Below are 24,394 nucleotides of genomic sequence, written 5' to 3'. Positions count from 1 at the left end.
TTTGCAATTGATCCATTTGTCACATCAACATAAACAAAACGCGACTTTGGGACCATCTTGTCAAGTCAAGGAGCTTTGTTGAAGTCAGTTGAGTAGTTTCATTTGGACAAAAGCAGTACTGTGCCGCCATCCGGTGGCATTTTTGGTGTCAATCAAGGCGTTTGAAATACAGATGTTCTTTTCGGGCATCTTGGTGTCAAGTAGCAATGTTGTCGCGAGTTTTTATTTAGACACAAAAAAATAATTTTGCCGCCATCTTAGTATCAAAGTAGTGCTTTGGTGCCACTTTGTGGCATCTTGTCAAGAAACGTGGGGCAGTTCAAGGGACACGCGACTCATTGAGCCATTTTCAGCAGTAAAAAGTGATTTTGTTGAGAATGAATTTGATAACTTCATTATTTTTTTTCATGTACAATTAATGCCAGGATTGGTCGTTACCCGTTTGCTCAACACGTATGATGTCATCTTCAGTCAACAGAAAAAGGGATACTTTTCAGCAGTAAAATTAATTATTTTGTCTATAATTAATGTGGTAACTTCATTATTTTTCATGTACAATTAGCAAATACCTTTTAAAAAGTAATTTTTTTTTATTTTTTATTTGCCGTCGACTGAAGATGACATCACCTGTGCTAACGACCAATCGTGGCTCAATTTGCTGACCGACCCCAAAAAGCAGGTGAGCCATGATTGGTCGTTACCTACTTCCTCAGCACAGGTGATGTCATCATCAGTCGACAAAGTTAAAAAAATAAAATAAAATTTTAAACGGCATTAATTGTACATGAAAAATAATGAAGTTATCACAATTTTTTGTGAAAATGGCTAGTCACTTCATTATTTTTCATGTACAATTAATACCTTTAAAAATATATATATATATTTTTTTTAACTTGCTGTCGACTGATGACATCACATGTGCTGAGGAAGTCGGTAACGACCAATTATGGCTCAATTTGCTGACTGATCCCAGAAAGCAGGTGAGCCGACTTCCTCACAATCGGTGATGTCATCATCAGTCGACAGCAAGTTAAAAAAAAAAAAAATTAAAAGGTATTCATTTTACATGAAAAATAATGAAGTTACCACATTAATTATAGACAAAACATTCACTTTTTAAAAAAAATGAAAATTGCTAAATGAGTCACTTCATCATTTTTCATATACAATTAATAACTTAATGTATTTATTTATTTTTAACTTGCTGATGATGACGACATCACCTGTGCTGAGGAAGTAGCTAACGACCAATCAGGGCTCAATTTGCTGCCCGACCCCAGAAAGCAGGTGAGCCACGATTGGTCGTTACCGACTTCCTCAGCACCGGTGATGTCATCATCCGTCGAAAGCAAGTAGGAAAAAAACTTTTTAAAGGTATTAATTGTGAATGAAAAAAAAATGAAGTTATGAAAATTAATTCTGGACAAAATATGAACTTTTTACTGCTGAAAATGGCTCAATGGGTCAGTTTACCTTCAACTAAAATGTTATTTGGTGATTTTTTTTTTTTTTTTTAAAGCTGGCGGTGTACTCAGACTTTTGTTCACTACTGCCGTGCGTGCGTGTGCGCGCGTGCGTGTGTGTGGCTAGTGCAGGTAATTGTCCACGGAGGCGAAGGCGCAGGATCCGCTGCCCGTTCGCGCCATGATGGCGAGGCACTGGGCGGCCTGGCCCACCGCCTGGGCCAAGGGGGGCTGCTTGGGCAGGTTGTGCGTCTCTGGTGGGGGAGGGGCGAGACACAAAGCGGCAGATGTCAATCAAAATGCAGGCCCCGCCCTGAGGAGGTCATCATCGTCGTCATCGTCGTCATGGTAGCCGTCGCCACCTACCGAGTATTGCACTGTTGAGGGTGGAGCACACGGGCTCCCTCTGGATGGCGTCCAGCTGGTAGCCCACCGGGCTGCCCCAGGGGTCCGAGTAGGCCAACAGGCTGAAGGCGTCCTGCGGGGAGCCACGCGCACACACACAAAAACATATTGATGACGTCATACATTTTTTTGGACTTCTTGCAGATGAAATTATTTTATTTATTTTATTTTATTTTATTTTATTTTATTTTTTTTATACGAGTAGCATTATATTTTCTTTTATTAAAAATGTAATTTATTATAAATAAGTGATAGGATATGAAGAATAAGGGGTAGGACTGGATAAGTTTTCAACTTCTTCCTACTCCCTTGAACATATACATAGATATTTATTGGATGTTTATTTTATTTTATTTTTTTATTTTTAACTTTATGTGTTTATATAATTATACGTGTATATATGCATATGTTCAATAAACTTCAAACTTCAACTTCAACTTCAAAAGGGAAACAAACTTGTTGACTGTATTTCATCTGCGGTGCACTATTTATACGTCATTCCGTCATTCTTTTACATCCATACGCTCTAGTGTTAAACGACACCTTATTATAATTGTGCTTTTCAGCATTCCCACATATGTTGTTGTGATTTTTATTCTCCACACTTTTTTTTGCCGCCTAACAACTCCCACATAATACTTCCAATTTACATTGTTCAAATTTCAACTAGCTTAAAAAATTTACGTCTTCCGGGGTGTATATATATATATATATATATATATATATATATATATATATATCGTTTGATTCCACACGACTTACAATATTTGCACAATTTAACATCAACTTTCACCCATTAATTTTCTATTGAACTTTCTAAGTTTCACTTTCCAGTTTTTGAATTATATTTTTAATATGTTTTTATTTTCACTTATATTCATTTACTTGCACTTTTATATATTTATTTTTTGAATCTCGTTTATTTTTTTATCGTTTTATTTATTTATAGATGTAGTTTTGACATTTATATTTATTTTTTTTAATTTACTTCCACTTTTTTTATATATTTACTTTTTAACTCATTCACTGCCTTTGACAAGTATACTTGTCAATTGTATTTTTTAGAGCGGTGCTAAATGGGGGCGAATCTGAGCATGCTCCACTGTAAATATCAAACTTGGAAACAACTTTACTGATGCCCAACCACCGGTAGATGACATCATAGCCCCATTTTATAGGAAATAAACACAGTTTCAGAGTCCATGGGAGAAATGGCTGTATTTTGGCAAACCTACATTTTTCTGCTGTCAATTATAAAAGAACGGGACGGGACAAAAAGTAGGGAGTCTATTCTGTTATTTGGTAGATTCGGTTTATAAATAATTATTGAATGGAATATCACGTGAGTATTGGAAATGTAAAAATTTTCTATAATGACTGGCAGTGAATGAGTTAATCTCGTTTATGTTTGTAGTTGGTTTTACTTATTTATAGATGTAGAGTTTTAACTGACATTTATATATTTTTTTATTTAATTTTTGAATTATATTTTTAATATCTGTTTTTATTTTCACGTTTATTCGTTTACTTCCACTTTTATATATATCTTTTTTTTTATCTCATTTTTTATTTTTGTATTTATACTTTTATTTATTTTTTGGATAAAGAGTTTTAATTTACATTTAATGGTATATTTACTTATTTTTATTTAATTTTTGAATTATATTTTAATATCTGTTTTTATTTTCACTTTTATTCATTTATTTACTTCCACTTTTATTTATATATTTCGATTTATTTTTTGAATCTAAAAAGAGATTATAAAAAGATATATGGATATAAAGATTTATTTTCCATTTATAGCCATCCATCCGTCCATTTTCTGAACCGCTTGCTCCTCACAAAGGTCGCGGGGGGTGCTGGAGCCCATCCCTGGGCAATAGTCGGGCAGTACACCCTGAACTTGTTGCCAGCCAATCGCAGTTTCCATATATATTTTGTAAATGTAATTTTTTATATCGGTTTCTATTTTCGCTTGTATTCATTTCTTGATTAATTTTGTTCCTCCATATCGTCCCACCTTGAGCATCTTCTTGTTGGCGGAGTTCTTTCCGCACTCTCTCCGGAGGTGCTCGCTCATGCTCTGCAGCTCTCGGCCGAAGTGGATCATCCTCTCGATGGCCGCCTGGCTGCCGCCGCACAGCTGACGCTTGGCCTGGGCCGACTCCACCTCTGCTTCGCAATCGCAAAATGTTCACGCGCACGCGCGCGCGCACTCGCACAAAAAGACGCACGTACCCATGTCGGCGTCGCAATCGTCCGGCTCGCTGACGTGTTTGGAGGAACCGTTCAGGAAGCCGTTGGAGGACGACTCCGTCACGCCGTTGGTGAAGTGCTCCACCTCCATGTCCACGTCGCTGATACACAAAGAAAAAGCAACAAACGCGTCAGGAGGTCACCAAAACACGCACAAAGTTAGGATGGGGCGTTGTCCACCTGGTTCCGCTCGTCTGGCTGCGGCTCCCGTTCAAGCTGACGTCGGACCCCAGTGGGCAGGGCTTATGACTGTGAGGGGCGGAGCCATGGCTCTTACTGGACGTCACGCCGTTACAGCAGTTGCTGTCCACACCTGCAACCATGGGGAGGCGCACCATCTCAACACAAGCGATGATGTACTTTTTACAGTGTTTTTTTTTTTTTGGGGGGGGGCTCTCCATCCATCCATTTTCTTGACCGCTTATTCCTCACAAGGCTCGCGGGGGGTGCTGGGGCCTATCTCAGCTAGCTTTGGGCATTAGGCGGGGGACACCCTATGGAGAACCAAAACTGACAAAATCCAAAATAAATAAATAAATAAATGATTAAATAAATAAATAGACTAAAAGGGAAAATAAAAATGGATATTAAAAAAATATAATTTGAAAATTATATTAAAAAAATATATATAAATTGAAATAAAAAGAGAAAAAAAATAAAATACATTTTTATTAAATTTTTGAATTATATTTTTTATATCCGTTTTTATTTTCACTTTTAGTTATTTATATAGTCATTAACTTATGTTTTATTTCCATTTATATTTATTTTTTTGATATAATTTGTGAATTATATTTTTTTGTATCCATTTTTATTTTCACTTTTACATTTATTTATTCATTTAGTCATTTATTTATTTTGAATTTTGGCAGTTTTGGTACTCCATACCCCCCTCCCCCAAAACGCAAAACTTTGTGGTCAAATGTATTTTTGCAAATTTCATGTAGAAACATTTCATCGTCACATTTTCACTATCTTTACTTTGGGATTTTGCAACCCCTCTCCCCACTCAAAAATGGTACAGTCCAATCTGTGTTCCTGTCGAGTCACAAAGGTAGTTGGGAATGGTCCAATCCTGTCAAAATAAACTACGCCGGTTGCATGGCGTCAAGCCCGGCGCGGCGTACCTGCAAGGTAGGACTGCGAGCTGCCGGCTTTGTGGGCGGGGCTGGCAAAGGGCCGGGGGGAGCCGGGGTAACTGTCCTGAGATTTGGGGCTGCGACCCCCCAGACACCGCACCTCGCTGTCCGTCCCGTTCACCATCTCGATGAACTGTCGCACCCTGGACACGCGGGATCGGAAAAATCGTCTTTTGATGATGAAAAACGTGCTAATCATACGGTCACGTTCTACGACCGCAACTTGGGCGGCATAGCATATGCGTGTGGCATAGCATAGTACTTGAGCATGAAGAGCAGGTCCGGGTTCCTCTCCAGGAGGTTCGGGTAGAGCTGCTGGGTGGTCTCAATGGCCTCGCCCATCCTGCCGGACAGCACCAGCTTCTGGATCTCTGAAAACCAACAGACAACTTCACACTGAGTGGGAGGGGCTGGGGCGAGCCAATCATTTTTTTGAATCCATTAATGACGTAAAAGGGGCAAAAACTGATTTTGTATTCATTTAATAATAATACCTACGGCTGTGCAATTAGTCGAAATTCAAATACAATTTCAATTATTACAACTCTCAGAGAAAGTGGGCGTGCGTTTAGTCCACAGAGGCGGTGCGGGGGCGGGTCTGCACCTTATGATGTCATAAAGTGACAACAGCTCATTTTCTCAGGTTGAGAGGGGCTGGTGCTTGGAGAGCAGAATGACTGAAAATTTCTCATAGAGAGGTTTTTTGGGTACAAATGACCATTTTAAGACAGCTAAGACCTCCAGAAACTAGATTTTTCATGTTGCTGTCCCTTTAAACATTTTGTTTTGTACCAAAAAATGTATGATTGTGCTATTTGTGATTTAAATTATTACCAAATTAAAAGGGATTAATATTTTCTTCATAATCAAGCAGCCCTAAAAATACTTATATAAAAGAAATGTGCAAGTATCTTTTTTGAGGTCTCCATCCTCACATTTTAGACAGTAGTCTGTGACTTTGAATGTGTGCGGCTTTAAAAAGGCTGGGCCTAGTGCGGTGAGTGCCGTGGGAGCCGGTTTTGTAACAGATTGGAACGCGTGACGGATTCCCACCACAGCGGAAGACGGACTCACTCTGCCGGTTCTTGATGGAGGCCAGCTCCTCGTGCACGGCCTGGTCGGTGGTCTTGGCGAAGGCTTCGGCGGTGGCGCAGTAGCTGTGGTGTACCAGGTAGGACGCCACCATCCTGCGGAGAAGACGGGAGACCATGAAAAAAAAAAAAAAAGAAAAGATACGGCTGTCACTGGCCAGCTCCAGTCAAGAATCAACTACATCTCCGATTTTCAGGCAAGCTCCTTTTTTTATGGCACAACATGCCAGGCAGCACTGAGAGCTCCACTAGAAGAAATGGCGCCTAACTGACCGATTTTGCAAGGTCCACAGAATATTGTGTTCTATAGCTATAAAAACATGGAACCTACCAAAAGAAAGATTGGAGTCTCTCCTTTCAAAAAAAAAAAAAAAAAAAAAAAAAAAAAAAAAAGTATATTTGTATATGTTTGTTTTTCAGCAATTAGCATTAGAATACTGCCAAGTTTCATCATTATTCACAAACCGGTTGTAAACATTGGGGAAAAGAACATGCTGCAGCATGGCCCTGGTTGATCTCTTATACCCTGCTGTCACCTGCTGGCCGTTTTTTGTAATAACTACCATTGCTTTAAGCAACCTCTTCAAGTCAGAAGCTGCATCAAAGCCTTCTGTACGCTCTAGTATTAAAAAAGAAAAAAAAGAAAAAGGATAAATACGTTTTTGGGAGTGAAGAACAAAGTATTAAAAATGTATTTATGTATTTTTGGGGGATTGAGTTAAAAAAAAAAATATTTTTTTTTTTAATAAAAATTTCTTTAACTGAATTAATCATTTCACGTCACCAGAAAGTTTTGAAAATTACCTAAAAATGTCTAAAAAGTGACTGTAAAATGTCCAAAAAGAGGACAAATCAGAAAATTAAATGTCCATGAAATTTAAGAGAATTTATTAAAAAAAAATAATTTTTTTTTTTTTTTAAATGCCCCAAAACAAAAAGAAGAAATCCCCCGAAATTACCATAGAATGTACACACAATTGACAAAAATGTCAGAAAACTCCTAGTAAATAAAAGAAGATAGTCAGAAAATACCCAAAAAAAGGAAGAAGAGATTTACCATAAAATGCTCATAAAATTACCAAAAGTATCAGAAATTTGACAGAAAGGCAATAGAGGCTAAAACACTGTCATTCATTTGGCCAAAACTGGCTCTTATGACAGAAACGGCATCTAACCCCATTCATCATTATCATTGTAAGACAGATTTCCTAAGTGATGTGAGTCAATGTCAGACATTCTTTTTGAAAGATAGAACAGAAGCTAAGGAATATTTTCTTCTTAAAGAGCGCATTTATTTTAATAAGTAAGGTGTTTGAAGTCACCGACTTCAAATTGAAGACAACAACACGGCGAGGCAGCGTCGGCAGCTTGACAACTTCCTACTTTTAATCCGGCACGGCGACCAGACTCGAGAACAGCAGGCCCAACAAATGCAGATTAAATCCAGGCAGGACAAGTAATCATAGCGACACAAAGAGATAATCCCATCAGGGCAAATGCGAGGACTCACACCATGGAAAACATGGTGGCATGGTGATGGACACAAAAAAAAAAAAAAAAAAAGTGTGGACGACTCGTGTGCACAGACATCTCTGACAAGTACACGTCGACGTGACGTATGAAGATATTTTTCTTGACCAGTGACCAGACTTGGACTGCTGTTCGGACAATTTTTTTTTTTTTTGCTTTGACTTGCGAGCGCCGCGTGGTGGCAGTATACTCGACTCACTGCGCAACAAGCAGTTAGTTGGTCAGAGAGAAATTGAGAGCAATTGCTTGAAGAGGAGCCTTCAAGCAGTTTCTTGACGCTCAAGTTTACTGTAAAACTACCAGGAAAACAGACAAGACAGAAGTTTGCTATCTTAACGCTAATAATAACAAATACCATAAATCAGGGGCCACCAACGTTTTTGAAGCTGAGGACGACTTCTTGGCTAGTGATGAGTGTGAAGGGTTACCACCAGTTTGATATTTTATTATTATGGCTGGAAAATCTGGCCACAAAAATTGGTTTACACAAAAACTTTCATTAGTAGTTTTTAATAATTAATTTTTCTTTTATATAATAAGATAATGATCATCATAATGATTTTTCACAATTAGAAATACCAAGATGCAAAACTTTTTTTTTTTTTGCATTGCTTACATTTTCAAATGATCACTTATACACAGTATTTCATTCTTCTGATTTTTGTTTTAGTGTGTGTTTTTCAAATTCTTTTTTATTTTATTGGATTATTTTTTTCTCTGTTTTTGCGAATATATATATATTTTTTTTCATTTTATGAAAAAATTTCACTAACAAAAATAAAAAGTTCCTTGTTTCTTTTTTTGTGTTATTTTTTTTTTTTTTGGGGGGGGGGGGGGGGGGGGTTCTATTTTTCTATAAAATTTTTGCATTGCTTAGATTTTCAAAAGATCCCTTAAAACAGCATTTAATTTTTCTGAATATTTTTTTGTGTATTTTTCAAAATATTTATTTATTTTATGGAATTATTTTTTTTCGTTTTTCTGAATACTTTTTTTTTCAGTTTTTCTGATTTTTTTTTCCACTTTAAAAAAATGAATTATTATTTTTTTTTTTGGGGTGGGTGGGGTTCTCTTGCTATAAAATTTTTCTATTGCTTAGTTTTTCAAATGATCACTTAAAGATAGTATTTCATTTTTTTCTGAATATTTTGTTAGAGTTTGTCAAATTATTATTTTTTATTTTATGGAATTATTTTTTTCCCTGTTTTTCTGAATACTTTTTTTTTGCATTGCTAAGATTTTCAAATGATCACTTAAACACAGTATTTCATTTTTCTGAATTTTTTTTTAGTTTTATTTTTTAGAATACTGTTTTTCAAATTATTATTTTTTATTTTATGTAATTATTTTCTCCCCAGTTTTTCAGATTTTTTTTTTTTTTTTACTTTAAAAACAGATAAATTCCTTGTTTGTTTTTTTTTGGGGGGGGGGGATCTCTTTCTATAAAATGTTTGCATTGCTTAGATTTTCAAATGATCACTTATACACAGTACTTCATTTTTCAGAATATTTTTCTTAGCATCTGTTTTTCAAATTATTATTTTTAATTATGGAATTATTTTTTCCTTGCTTTTCTGAATACTTTTATTTTTATTTTTGTTTTCTCAATTTTTTCCATGTAAAGGAGGGGGCGACATTTCCCTTTTCAGACTTTTTTTTTTTATGTTTGTTTTTCCAGAACATTTTAACGTTTCTTGAAATATAGGCAATATTTTTTTTGACAGAAAAAAAATATTCCATAAAACGGAAAGGAAAGCTGGCGGGATGCTGGGCTCATAAAACACTGGAGGGAATTCAAATCGCCATGGGTTAAAAAACCCAAAACAAAACAAACAATTAAATAATAATTCTCTCTCCATGTATGAGGTTCTTACTTCTGTATCATGGACTGCCACTCGCCCTCGCGCTCGCCGATGGGGAAGCGGTCGATCTGCGCCTGGATCTTGGTCCTCCACTCGCGCATGTAGTCCTCAATGTCGAAGGCGAAGGGGTATTGGCCAAAGTTGGCATCCACCACCTCGCCGGGGGTCTGAAGGCCCACCGTCGGGTACAAGTTGGGCTGCGGGAGCAAAACGCGGCAAATTTAAAATTTAGTTTAAGCGACAGTCTCTTGACTAAAATTTGAGTCAGAATTTTGTCATTTGTATTTTAGTTTTAATTAGGACTGTCAGGCGATTAGAATTTTTAATCGTAATTAATCGAATGACCTCAATAGTTAACTGACTATTAATCAGAAATTTTATATCTGTTCTAAATGTACAATAAAATATTCTTTTCATACTCTTGTTAACAAATGTGGGAAAAGATGTTCAATAGCATCTTTTAGTCATTGAGACAGTAATTTAATAATAATTCATCAAATGTAATTAAAATTAAAATGTACAGTACTTAAAAAAAAAAACAAGTGCGATATTAATTTGTATTGGTTATTTTTTCTGCCACTAGATGGCATAATTGCATTTGTATTATTTTTTATTTGTATTTATATTGATTTATACATTTAATATTATTATTATTTTTTATTATTTATTTAGTTATATATTACAGGACTCTCAGAAAATTAGAATATTGTCCTTTATATTCTGTAATGCAATTTAAAAAAAAAATTACAAAATGTTTCAGTATTCATTACAAATCAACTGAAATATTGCAAGCCTTTTATTATTTTAATATTGCTGATTACGGCTTACAGCTTAAGAAAACTCAAATATGCTATCTCAAAATATTAGAATATTTCCTCAGACCAAGTAAAAAAAAAGGCATAATCAATATATTATTATTATTATTATATGATTAGTTTTATCGTAGATTATTGTGGATTTATTACATGAGCAAAATATCGATAATCGCAGTATCGGCATATCGTGAGATAATCGTTAGCGTGAGTCTTGTATCGCATATCGTATTGTATCCTAGTCCATATGTATGCTTTTTTTTTTTTTTTTTTTTTTTTTTAAACGTAGTGAAGAAAAAAAAAAAATTCAAATGTTGCTTTCTGGACATTTTTTTTTTTTTAAATAGCATTTTTATCGAGCTGATCTTCAAACATCACACGTCATATGTTCCGCTGCTCATACGTAAACATCATTCACAGAGTCGGGATCATCTTCCAAGCGAAGGGGCGAGTACTTACTGGAAGATCTGTGAAGGCGATCCCTGCGGAACAACAAATAAAGAGTCAGCTTGAAAAAAAGCACGTATGCAACATGTTAAAAAAATGATAAACACATCAAAACATCCTGCTGACCGAGGCTGTGTCCGTTCTTGGTGTAGAAGCAGGTGTTGTTGATGAGGTTGACGCAGCAGCCAATCACGTCGCCCGTCGTGAAGGTGGGCCCGTACGGCTGCCCGGTGCCGGACGAGCAGAAGGAGTGGCCGTCGTCGCCGTGGTAACCGTAAGAGTGCTTATCCCAACCTGGTCGAAAGCGCGTCGGGCGGGCGGGAGAGACAAAAAATGATTCAATGATGAATAATTATCCATTGAAGTCATCATTTGTTTTTAACTCATTTGCTCCCAAACACGGATAAATACGTTCTATTTAAAATCTTGCCATACTCCCAAAGACGTATTTATACTTTTTTTTTTTTTTTATGTTAGAGCGTACAGAAGGCTTTGATGTGGCCTCTGAACTGAAGAGAACGTCTGAAGTAATGGTGTTATTACAAAAACGGCCAGCAGGTGGCAACAGAGTATAAGAGATCAACCAGGTCCATGTTGCAACAAGCTCTTTTTGCCAGTGTTTTCACCAGATTTGTGAATAATGATGAAACTTAGCTATATTCTAATGCTAATTGCTTGCAAAATGGAAACAGATAAAAATTTACTTCTTTTCCTGATGAAAGGAGAGACTCTAATCTTTCGTTTGGTAGGTTCCAAGTTGTTATAGCAACAGAACACAATATTCTGTGGACCTTGCAAAATCAGGTCAAATCCAGTAAAACAACCGGGAGAGAAGCGGGTTGCTTCAGTGAAAATGGCTGCCAGTCAATGAGTTAATTAACTCATTCACTTGTAACCATGGGGAAGGCAGGAAGTGTTTGGTCGGTGCTGGATTTCACTTAGATTTAATCTTTCTTTTCTCTTTATTTTTTCTGACCTTTTCTCTGGTCTCCTGACCATTTGAACCTCACGACTCTGGCAAGATTCTGAAGTACCTGGTTAAGGCGAAGGGTAATGGGATATTTATAAGGTTTTAGGTGAATTAATGAGTATAAATTTATACGTATTTGCATGCACGCAAACGCACGCACATACACACAAAAAAAAAAAAAAGAGCAATGATGATAAGACGTTGAATCGGTAAGACTACCGAATGAACAATTCTGAGCTCTTAAAATAAATAAATAAATACATAAAAAAGATAAATAAAATATAAAATAAATTAACTCATTCACTCCCATCTTTTCCCGTTATGCTGCAATTAGCATTAGAATATAGCTAAGTTTCAACGTTATTCACAAATTTGGTGAAAAGATTGTCAAAAAGAGCATGTTGCAACATGGCCCTGGTTGATCTCTTATACTCTGCTGCCACCTGCTGGTCGTTTGTGTAATATGTACCATTTCTGCAACCGTTCTTTGCCGTTGAGAGGCTGCGTCAAAGTCTTCTGTATGCTCTAGCATAAAAAAAAATAAAATAAAAAAAAAATAAGCAAAAAACAACGTATAAATAGGTCTTTGGGACACTTAAAATATTTAAATAAACCCGTATTTACACGTTATTGGGATCAAATGAATTAAAAGAAAACCCTTTAAAATGTTGAACATTTGAAAACTGGTTTTAACAAACATGCTTCATGACATTTCAACAAAGGTCATTTCGAAAATTTTGACTCTCATTTTCTCTTTCAAATACAAATGAATATCACCTTGAAATATCGGTTATCGGCCTCCTTGACTACAAATAATGGGAATCGGCCATTAAAAAAAAAAAAAAAAAAAAAAAAAAGAAGTCTATCCAGAAGACCGTGTCAATATGCAAATGTTCCATCCTGTTAAAAGTGGTCATGCCTGACGTAACCAAAGATGTAGCTCACGCATTTGGCCAGTCTACAGCCATCGTAAACAAAATGTTGCTTCTCAAAAATGTTCTTCCGTTTTGATCTGTCGAATTGTTGTTCGCCTTTTGTGCGACCGGAATGATGAGGTCACGCCGCAGAAGTAGGTTAGGAATCTACGGGAAGCGCAACACGCCCGCGCGCGCGTACTGCCCACTGTTACGTCAACGTGCGCGTAAAGCTAAAGCTAAGCTAACTCCCATTAGCGATCCGACAGGCAAAAAAATAAAAAAAATCAAGGGTGTGGTCGCGGCCGAAAGGTTTGCCGGTGTCGTCTTACCAGGCAGCCGGTTCATGTTGACTCCCTGGGCGGAGAGGCCGATGCCCATGTACCTGACAACACAGTCAAACAGGTCACATTTCAAACACTGAAAAAGGACAAATGGGAAACACTGGTTTGCTTTTTTTTTTTATTTTTTTCCCCCAGCCAAAGTGTCTGATTGCACATCTAATAAATACAACGTATAATATTTTAACAACCTTGAACACGGGAAAATTTGTAGAATTTGGACTTCAGCATGAACAAACGTTTTGAAAGGTTACATGTTTGTACGGTAAATTATCCAAACTATTTTTTTTTTTCATTTTTATATCCCTACTATTTTCTTTAAAATAAATAAATAAATAAAATATAAAAATAAAAGAAAAACATTTTGGAACACTTCACAGGTCCCATGTGTAACCCTAACCCTAATTTTTATACATTTTTGATTTTTTTTTCATATATATACACTAGTGGTGTGAATTGCCTAGTACCTGAATATTCGATTGGTATCACGATTCATAGGTCACGATTCGATTCAATACCGATTAATCCCGATACGAATTTATAAGTTGATTGTTGCGATTTTTTTTTTTTTTTACTCAAATTTAGAAAATACTATCCAGTAAACTTGTACATGTACACTGTTAAGATTTGTATGAAAATGTATTATTTATTTATGTGAAACTTCAGTCATAACTGTGAGCCACTGTATTGAACAAACAGGTTGTAATCTGTTTCATGTTTGAACGGCTTTGAAATAAAATATTAAGGCTTAATGTTCCATTCATTAATATAACATTTTTCCATGATTACGGTGTGAACCCAAACCCTAAGTAAGACATTTTATTGAATATTTTTCCATCAAAAATGGACGTTTAAAAATCGATTTGGCCGCCTGTTGAATTGATTCGAGAATTGCGTGATGTCATATCGCGATATATTGCCGAATCGATTTTTTTTTTAACACCCCTAATATAGACATTTTTTTTGTTGAATCATTGCAATTTGCTCAATGTCAACACGCTATTAGCATAGCAGATGCTATGTGGTATTTCACAGTATTTTTACGTATAATAGAGGTGCAACAAATAATCGACAACCAATTGATGATTAAATCAATCTAATGCTGTCACTATCGATTATTTTTAGAATCAATTAGTCTATTGATTATCCAATGGATTAATCGACTAATTGGATTCATTTTAATTTTGCATGAAGCGCTTTTTGTTCCCTGATTACTTTTTATTAACCAGTAATTAGTGTTTATCTGGTACTTCATATAGTGATTTAAAAAAAAAAAAAAAAAAAAAGCAGGATTGATGTTGTACTATGTTACCGATTCGGTAACAACAGATATTTGCAAATGTCTTTTTCTACTTGCTGTCGACTGATGATGACATCACCCGTGCTGAGGAAGTGGTGAAGTTTGCTGACCAACCCCAGAAAACAGGTGAGCCATGATTGGCCGTGACCTACTTCCTCAGCACAGGTGATGATGTCATCATCAGTGGACAGCAAGAGGAAAAAAAACAAACTTTTTTAAAAGGTATTAATTGTACATGAAAAATATGAACTTTTCACAGCTGAAAATTGATCAATGAGTCAAGTATCTATTTAAATAAAACATTGTCCAAATCCTTTTTCATCCTTTTAAGAGTATTCGCAGATTTCTGTCGTCCTCCTTGAAAGCAGATGAATTATGTTTGCGTTAAATCAAAATTTAAAAAATTTGATTTTGGATATTTTTATTTACGTTTGCCGACATGTTTTGGACAAAACCCTGTCAAGGTCATAGACAAAAATAATCAACAGACTAATCGTTTTTTTAAAAATAATCGTTGGGTGCAGCTCTAACGTATTTGCTAATTCTATGCTATAAACAAAATTTTTATGCTAAAAGCGCACACACGTCACTCCAATAAGAAGCTTCAGTACAACAATATAAAGACGTTTAAAGAAAAATAATTCACCTGCCTGAGATGGACGAAATATTTTGAGTAAATCATTTGATCAGATTTTAGTTTTTTTTTGTTTTAATTTTTACTTTATTTTATCTCTTTGACTGCCAAAAACGTTTCATCCCGATGAATAAAATCTCAATGTATGTGGCCATAAACATTAAATGACGTCAACTACGTTTTTTGTTTTTTTTTTAAATCAATGAGCAGTGCAACATTAAGTGCAGCGCTGCCTGGTCAATGGGTTGTGGAATCAAAAACACTCACTAACTGTGGCCACCAGATGGCAGCATTGTATCTCTTCAATGGGCTGCCCGTGTATCAAATGACAATGAAAGATGACGAAATCGAACGTTTTCAAGAATGATAACGTTTTCATAACGTGTGGCAGTCAAAGAGTTAAGAAAATTACAACAAGAACATGGCCAATACGCTACAATATTTTTTTAGAATTATTTCATTTATTTTATTGTTATTTTTTTTACTTTAGGACTGTCAAAATGAAAAATAGGGACGAGCAATTTTGCAAAACCTAATAAGCAGATCATTTCAATACATTCGTCGTCTTTTGTACGCTAACGTGCGTTGAGACAACAACAACAACAAAAAAAAAAGTCTTCTAGGGGTGTTAAAAAAAATAATCGATTCGGCAATGTATCGTGCTATTACATCGCGCAATTCTTGAATCGATTCAATAGGCGGCTGAATCGATTTTTAAGATCCATTTTTGATAGAAAATATTCATCAAAACGTCTTAGGGTTCACACCTTAATTAAGCATGAAATAATGTTATATTAATGGAATATTAATCCTTAATATTTTATTTCAATGCTGTTCAAACGTAACAGATTTTCTAAATTTGAATTTTAAAAAAAAAACAAAAAATCACAATAATCGACTTATATATTCGTATCGGGATTAATCGGTATCGAATCGAATCGTGACCTATGAATCGTGATACGAATCGAATCGTCAGGTACTCGGCAATTCACACCCCTAATGTCTTCCCTTGTCGTCCGTATTTCGTCTTACCCGTCGCGGCCTTTGCTGATGATCTTGACCTCAAAGTAGTAGACGCCGCACGCCGCCGGGATGGGGTGCGTGGCCCGCACGGACGCCGCGTCCTTCGGGGTCTTGCCGTGACCTTGGGGAAGGCAAACAACAAAACAACAACGTACAATTCCACTGCAGATTTATTAGAATGCACAACAGCGGTCGCTCCATTTCTGAGGGATTTTTTTTTTTTTTTTAATTTTTTTATGAATTTCATTTGTAGTAATTTGACGACTGTAATTATTATTCTTTGCTCCCAATAGCGCTGCCAAGATTAGTCGATTCGTCACGACTTCGTCGCCGATCAAAATCGTCGACAATGACTAATAGTAGGGATGTTCGATAGCCCTTTTTTTCAGACCTTCAGTACTCACCGATACCGATACCAACTGCCGATACCAGTACTTCATTTTGAAAAATAAAAAAAAAATCACTAAAAGATATTTTTAAACAAATATATTTCCTTTAATTTTGACAAAAAAAAAAAAGCACAGTCACTCTTCAATAGTCTTAACGCTCAAAATAAAACACAAAAATGCTCTTTCAGTTTAAGATTGACAATTTTGAAGTATTTCCAAACCGGTGAAGTTTTGGTGAAAAACTGCTGCAAGCTAGCTAGCGCCACTTACAGGCAAGGAGGACTCACTTCACCTCTGCCGTCGCTCGCTTGTACTCGTCTGCGTCACCAGTACTCGAGTACTTGAAAAAGGGCTGCTATCGGCCCGATACCGATACCTGATATCGGTACTCGCCCATCCCTAATTAATTGTAGTAGGGGTGGGAACCTCACAATACGGTACGATATGCGATACAAGGCTCACAATAACGATTATCTCACAATATGACGATACCGCGATTGTCGGTAGATTGGTCAGGTAATAAATCCATCATTGTCTACGATAGAACGAATCATGAAATCATAGCAATATAAATAAATAATAAATAAAAATAACATAACAAAATAAATAAATATCAATAAAAATAAAATAATAATATCCATCCATTTTCCTAGCCGCTTCTCCTCACAAGGGTCGCGGGGGGGTGCTGGAGCCTATCTCAGCTGGCTTCGGGCAGTAGGCGGGGGACACCCTGAACTGGTTGCCAGCCAATCCAGGAATAATAAATAATAATAATAATAATAAAAATACAAATAAAATAATAAATCATAATATAATTAAAAAAATAATATATTATATATATTTACATATTGTGTATTTATAAGTAGAAATTAAAAATCTAAGAATAAATAATATATAGTAGTAATAATAATAATAATAATAATAATAATAAAACTAAACTGATGAGTCTTCTTCGACCTGACGATTTGCGTCAATTTCCCCACCACTCTTATGAGGTGCTCCCCCTAGTGGCCCGCCAAGTCATTGCTCAATAAGTCATCAACAATGGAGCCGTTATCGTGGCTGTATATGAACTACAAATATAACGATACTTGCGTAGAGGTATAATAATTAGGGATGGGCGAGTAACGATACCAGGTATCGTATCGGGCCGATACCAGCCTTTTTTCAAGTACTCGAGTACTGGTGACGCAGACGAGTACAAGCGAGCGACGGCAGAGGGGGAAGACGTGAAGTGAGTCCTCCTTGCCTACAAGTGGCGCTAGCTAGCTTGCAGCAGTTTTTCAGCAAAACTTCCCCGCTTTGGAAATACTTCAAAATTGCCAATCTTAAACTAAAACATTTTTGTGTTTTATTTTGAGCGTTAAGACGATTGAAGAGTGACTGTGCTTTTTTTTTTGTCAAAATTTAAAGGAAATATATTTGTTTAAAAATATCTTTTAGTGATTTTTTTTATTTTTCAAAATGAACTACTGGTATCGGCAGTTGATATTTATCATGATATCCATATATGGTCACACTCCTAAATAGTGGACAATTGACGTTTTTAATTTATTCTGCGCATTCTTTTTCTCCCCAAAATCCGGGTCATGTCACTTGTGTGTGACGCACAAACACGTGACGTCACACAGCAGATTTGCCTCAGCACGAGTGAAAAAGAACAACACAATTGTTGTGAGAATGTATTAAAAAAAAAAAAAGATATTAGATCAGATCAGATTAGATTAATAGTTCAATTTACTTTTAAATTATACAAACTAGTGCAGCAAAACAAAACGTCTTGGATAAAGGTTACATTAAAAAAGTAAATAAATAAATAAATTGTTCATTTTAATTTTCTTGAGCATAGTGATCACAATTTTCGGGCCTGCCGATTTCGATTTAACAAGCAGCATATATCTTCATTGTATTGGAAAACATTGAACAATATCAATGAAATAATCCAATTGGGTTGTTGTAACTGCACATGAATTTGTCCTCTTACATAAAAAATAAAAATCCTATTCGTCATCTTAGTGGAAGAGGACAGAAGAAGAGGAGATGAAATTGGTGAAGGAAAAAAAAAAAAAATCGGTTTATTTTGAAGGGATCGGACGATCACCGATCTTCCAAAATTAAGGGAATCGATTTAATCGTTCAATCGGTGCACCCCATACCGAGAAGACTAAATTATATTATTTGCAAGTATTGATTTTGTACTTTTCGTTTCATAGTACGAGCGCAACTCAGTAAACTTTGTAGTTTTTGGTTTCCATTTTAAAATAACAAAACGATGCTGCACTTAAAATCACCTAGGAATAATTTAATTACCATGACAGAATTTGACTCAGTGGATCAAAATACTGTAGTAGACTTGGTTCAGCAATTGAAACCTTCCACGAGCTGTCTTGACACAATTCCATCTGGCTTTTTCAAAACCATTGTGAAATCTGTTCAGATCGATTTACAACAAATAATTAATTGCTCACTTCAATCAGGTGAACTTCCTAAATGTCTGAAAGTAGCCGCCGTCAAGCCCATTCTAAAAAATGAGAACACTGGATGTCTCCCTGCTAGCAAATTATAGACCAATCGCAAACCTTCCCTTCGTAACTAAAATAGTTGAAAAAGTGGTTTTTAATCAACTCAGCAATTTTTTGAGCTTAAACGGACTTTTGGATAAATTCCAGTCAGGTTTCCGACCTCATCACAGTACAGAAACAGCTCTGATTAAAGTACTGAATGATATAAGATTGAGCACTGATGCAGGGAAGGTATCAGTGCTCGTCTTGTTGGACCTCAGTGCAGCATTTGACACGATTGATCATAATATACTGTTAGACAGGCTGGAAACTTGGGTGGGATTAAATGGAACAGTCCTTAAATGGTTCAGGTCCTATTTGGAGGAAAGGAGTTACTTTGTGACTAATGGAAATTTTCAATCTGATCTAAAGGCCATGACATGTGGGGTTCCCCAAGGGTCAGTCCTTGGACCCCTGTTGTTCAGTCTGTATATGTTACCTTTGGGTCAAATGCTTCAGAACACCGATGTTGACTATCATAGTTATGCAGATGACACACAACTGTATTTATCGATGTCCCCAAATGACAGCAGTTCTATTAACGCATTGTGTCATTCTCTAGAGCAAGTTAACAACTGGATGAACCAAAATTGCCTTCAGCTGAACGAAAACAAAACGGAGCTCATTGTTTTCGGCAATAAAGAAAAGAGGATTGCTGTTAAAAAACAGCTTGAGTCACTGTCTTTAGAAACTAAAGACCAAGTTCGAAATCTTGGGGTACTAATAGACTCAGATCTGACCTTCAGCAATCATATTAAATTCATCACTAAAACAGCCTTTTACCAGCTGAAAAACATATCCAGACTGAAGGACTGCATGCTTCAAGCAGACCAAGAGAAGCTTATCCATGCTTTTATCTCCAGCAGACTAGATTACTGTAACGGTCTTCTGACTGGACTCTCTCAAAAGAACATGAGACAATTGCAGCTCATTCAGAACGCTGCAGCTCGAGTTCTGACCAAAACAAAAAGATCAGAACATATTACTCCAGTACTTAAGGATTTACACTGGCTCCCTGTCAGCTGTAGAATCGATTTTAAAGTTCTGCTAATAGTCTATAAATCACTAAATGGTTTGGGTCCTGAATATATCCAAGAAATGCTGATTGAGTACAAGCCCAGCAGGGCTCTGAGATCTACAGACTCGGGACAACTAGTGGAACCCAGAGTTCGAAGTAAACATGGTGAAGCTGCATTTAGCTATTATGCTGCACACAGATGGAATAGGCTACCAACAGAAGTGAAGTCAGCCCCGAGTGTAAATGCTTTCAAATCCAGGTTAAAAACTTTGCTTTTTTCTTATACCTTTGATTAGGGACTTTTAAACAGCTTTAATTAAGTGTTTTTTTAATTATTATTTTTATTTTTATTTTTATTTATTTTTTTATTTTATTTTATTTTTATTTTTTTTTATTATCATTTTAAACTTTTTTATGTTACATTTTTTAAAGTTTGTTGAATAATGTTTTAAGATTGTTAGTTTGTAACCTATTTTTATTTAGTTTTTTTTCTCTGAATGTTAACTATTGTTTCTTGATGCTTATGTGTTGTCTTTCCTCGTGTAAAGCACATTGAGTTGCCTTGTGTATGAAATGTGCTATACAAATAAACTTGCCTTGCCTTGCCTAAACATTTGCAGCTAAAACTGTGAATTCCTGAACATCACCTTCAATTGAAGTTGCACCATCATTGATAAACACGTCAGGAACGCGACTACAGGTAAGCGGAAAAGTGCTATCACGTTAATTGTCTTCATTATTGATTTGGAGATACCGTCAAGAATTCAACATGCAAACCAATGATGAGGGACGTTCGAATCGATACCACTTTTTCAGACCGATACCACTACGAGTACTCCACTCATAGTGGCACCACTCGCACTTTTGATACATAAAATTCCCACACAAAATAATGACAGATGATCAGGATCGTGAATCAGGCTTCTGCAAAGCTTGCCGATGAGCCGATTCATTTGATTCAGCTGCGCGGAAGGAGGGAGACATTGAAAACAGGCTGGATTCAGGCTCTCCAGGAACCGGATTTGAAGTGCCGCTGGTTTTAGACGAATAATTGCCGTGCGATTAGTCGGCGATCAAAAGGATCATTTGTGGGAACCCGAGTTCATACGTCTGTGAATGTTGTTGATTTTTGTTTGTTTAAGGGAAAAATCAAATCGGCCATTTGGCTGATCGTTTGGTCCGTTGTTTGAAGGGCGATTAACACATTCACTGCCAGCCCAGAAAAAATGCCTTATTTGACGTCTTTTCCCATCAATGGCAGTCAATGAGTTAAGATGAGATGTAACCAAAATTGACGGATTTTTAAGCAAAATTTCCCTTAAAAAAGAAAAAAGGAAAAAAAGGATGCTGCAATATAATCACAAAATATATTCGCACATTGTGTTTAACACATTCACTGCCAGCCCAGCAAAAATGCATTATTTGACGTCTTTTTCCGTCAATGGCAGTCAATGAGTTAAGATGAGATGTAACCAAAATTGACGGATTTTTAAGCAAAATTTCCCTTAAAAAAGAAAAAAGGAAAAAAAGGATGCTGCAATATAATCACAAAATATATTCGCACATTGTGTTTAACACATTCACTGCCAGCCCAGCAAAAATGCATTATTTGACGTCTTTTTCCGTCAATGGCAGTCAATGAGTTAATAGGCTGGGTCTAAAATATCAATATATAGAATCGATATCCCTTTTAATAGCCCAATATCAATTCATAAAACGAGAGATGCACGATAATATCGGTAGCTGATAATCATCGGCAATTATCGACCAATTTGACGTCAAACAGATAAAACGGATAATAGAGAAATCTGCCGATAATTATCGGCAATTTTATTTCATACAGATGAACCAGCTAATAAAGAAATCCAAGAAATAATTATAGACATGCCATGTTGGTCCATCTGTTGTCGTCGTGGCTCATATCAATAAAATTCAGCTTCATGGTGCTTTACATACATTGAAACAAGTTTATACAATGTTTCAATGTATTTGTTAGACTTATAGTACCACTTGAAAGAATATTTGTATTCAAGTTAATTTTGCAAACAATTATCAGCTTACTTATCGGTTATTAACATCGGCACTTCTAAATTAGTGGTTTATCGGTATCGGTTGAAAAAAGCATTATCGTGCATCCCTACATAAAACCACAAATCGATACTTTTAATACAGCTTTTTACCCCTTGGAAATGAACGTGCCAAATGACCCCCCCCCCCCCCCCCCCCCCCCCCACACACACACACACACAAAAAAAAGAAGTAAGGTAAGAATTGGACATAAAAGCACAAAATGTGGATGCGTAATTATGCACTATGAATGTGTTTCTTATAATACGGGTAAATCACTGGAACTTTGGTATAAAATCTGTCACAGGAATGTAAACGTCGTGATTTGCCAAAATGAGTGTTTTTTGCCACTTGATTTAGCGCTGTGGTTGTAATTGTTTTCAATGATTATTTATGGATTAGGTGCAGTTCAATAAAAACATACATGATTAATGTAACTGTATTGGATTCAATGATAAAATGTAAATATTCATATTTTTATAAATGCAATCGATTTTTTTTTTTAACACCCCTAATGGCCGCAAAAATCGAGATTTTATTTTTTGGCCATATCGCCCAGCCCTACTTTTAACTGTATCAAAAATCAATGTGATTCGAATCGGCCCTTCTGAATCGAATCAATTTTGGAAATCTGAATCGATAACCAGCCCTATGTATAACTGCTGTACATGGTTGGGGACACACATGTAAAAACAATCGGCAAAAATATCGGCCATTTGGGCCCATAATCGGCTGGGCCCTAATCCTGACACAGAGAAACCTTGATTGAGGGACAATTTGGAGAAAGTACGATATGTAAATGAGATATTTAAAAAAAAATAAAGATGTAGCGTCAATGGCTATATCGACACTGCATAAATGCATACATAATAGATGTAACAAATGGCCCGATTTAACGACACACTGACAAACACGCATGTTTGACCTTCCTTTCTTCAAGAAGCTTCGAGAAAACGTTTCTGTGCTCTTTTTTTGAGGACATTCTGACTGCATTTCCTGGCACAGTTAGCCGCTGGTGCTACACAACTAGCCCAACGAGGGGAAAAACAAAAAAACAAAAAAAACAAAACAGTGCAGCATTCGGGTTTGGGCGTCTCACGGAAAGATTGACGGTTACTTGGATTATTTCCTCCCGATGTAAACTGCTGATTGGAGGGTTTTGTATGTTTTTTTTTTCTTTCCTCTGCGGTTTACGAGCTAAACAGCTAGTGGGTGTACAGTGAAAAAAAAGAGATCAGCAAGATGTCCTCTCTCGAGCTAAACTAGCCTAGCCACTTTGTTTTTAGCCTCCGAGCACTGAACGGGCATCTGGCTTTCATCAACCCGAGCGGGGCTCGCCGTGAGCCAGCTCGCCAGCCAGCCCGCCCGAGACGTCGCCCGCGAGCGTGTCATTAATACCTTTATAGTGCACGCGGAGGTTGTTCTGCGACAGGCCGATGTAACTGAACTTGTCCTTGGGGCTCCAGGAGCGCGGCAGCGGCGTCTCGCTCTCGTTGACGGCCGGGTAGAGGCGTCGCAGCCGCTGACTGAGCTCCTTCTCCTGCTCGTTGAGCGTCGAGTCGCCGTGGACCACCACCGACATGAGGAAGCCGCAGCCGGACGGCTGCCCCGACATACTCGCTGCCGCCGCCGCCGCCGCTGCTAAGCTCGAGTGGCTTGTCAGCGACAAGCCCAAGCCGCCGGTGTCCGTCAGTGTCAAAGTTGAGGCAGACGCGGCAAAAAGAGGGGGGAAGCGAACGGGGCTAAAAAGTTGGCACCACAAGCAGCCGCGGCTGCTTTTTCTATTATTTATTTATTTATTTTTAGCCGAGCGGCTAGCTCGTATTAGCTCGGCCGCCTTCACCCGAAAAAAAAAAACCGAAGCGCTCAGGTGGACATGGGCCTGTCCTGACGAAACAGACGAGACGGGAAACAAACGGTGTCGCCCGACCCGGCCTTGCCCCTGTCACGGTGGTGGGAGGGCGGACGAGCAGTGGTTGGAAAAGCAGAAGGAACAACAACAACAAAAAGACGGCCAAAGTAGTCGAAGGCTCCGTCGAGGTAGAGGCGAGCAGGAAAAAAAAAACTCTCAAATAATGAGCTCGAGCAAGCGCAGATCTTTTGTTTGTTGTCGGGAGCGCGATCCGCGCTTGTGATTGGCCGACGGAGCGTGAGCCTCGCTCGTGATTGGTT

The 24,394-nt window shown here is 37.0% G+C and overlaps 1 protein-coding gene across 1 annotated transcript; it reads right to left on the bottom strand.

The window, feature by feature from the left end:
* Positions 1–858: 858 nt before the first annotated feature.
* ranbp9 (RAN binding protein 9) lies at positions 859–24,385 on the bottom strand. Its single transcript, XM_077512426.1, has 14 exons — positions 23,621–24,385; positions 16,197–16,308; positions 13,222–13,274; positions 11,132–11,299; positions 11,018–11,040; positions 9,759–9,943; positions 6,338–6,450; positions 5,526–5,634; positions 5,252–5,406; positions 4,305–4,437; positions 4,107–4,225; positions 3,889–4,040; positions 1,830–1,941; positions 859–1,717 (listed from the first exon to the last, which is right to left on the bottom strand). Exons 1-14 carry the CDS (start codon positions 23,835–23,837, stop codon positions 1,587–1,589), a joined length of 1,782 nt encoding a protein of 593 aa, XP_077368552.1. The 5' UTR covers positions 23,838–24,385; the 3' UTR covers positions 859–1,586.
* Between the last annotated feature and the right edge of the window lie 9 nt (positions 24,386–24,394).

Source organism: Festucalex cinctus, chromosome 1 (assembly GCF_051991245.1).
Source record: "Festucalex cinctus isolate MCC-2025b chromosome 1, RoL_Fcin_1.0, whole genome shotgun sequence".
Classification (NCBI taxonomy): Eukaryota; Metazoa; Chordata; class Actinopteri; order Syngnathiformes; family Syngnathidae; genus Festucalex; species Festucalex cinctus.
This window is presented reverse-complemented; position numbering and strand designations above follow the sequence as displayed.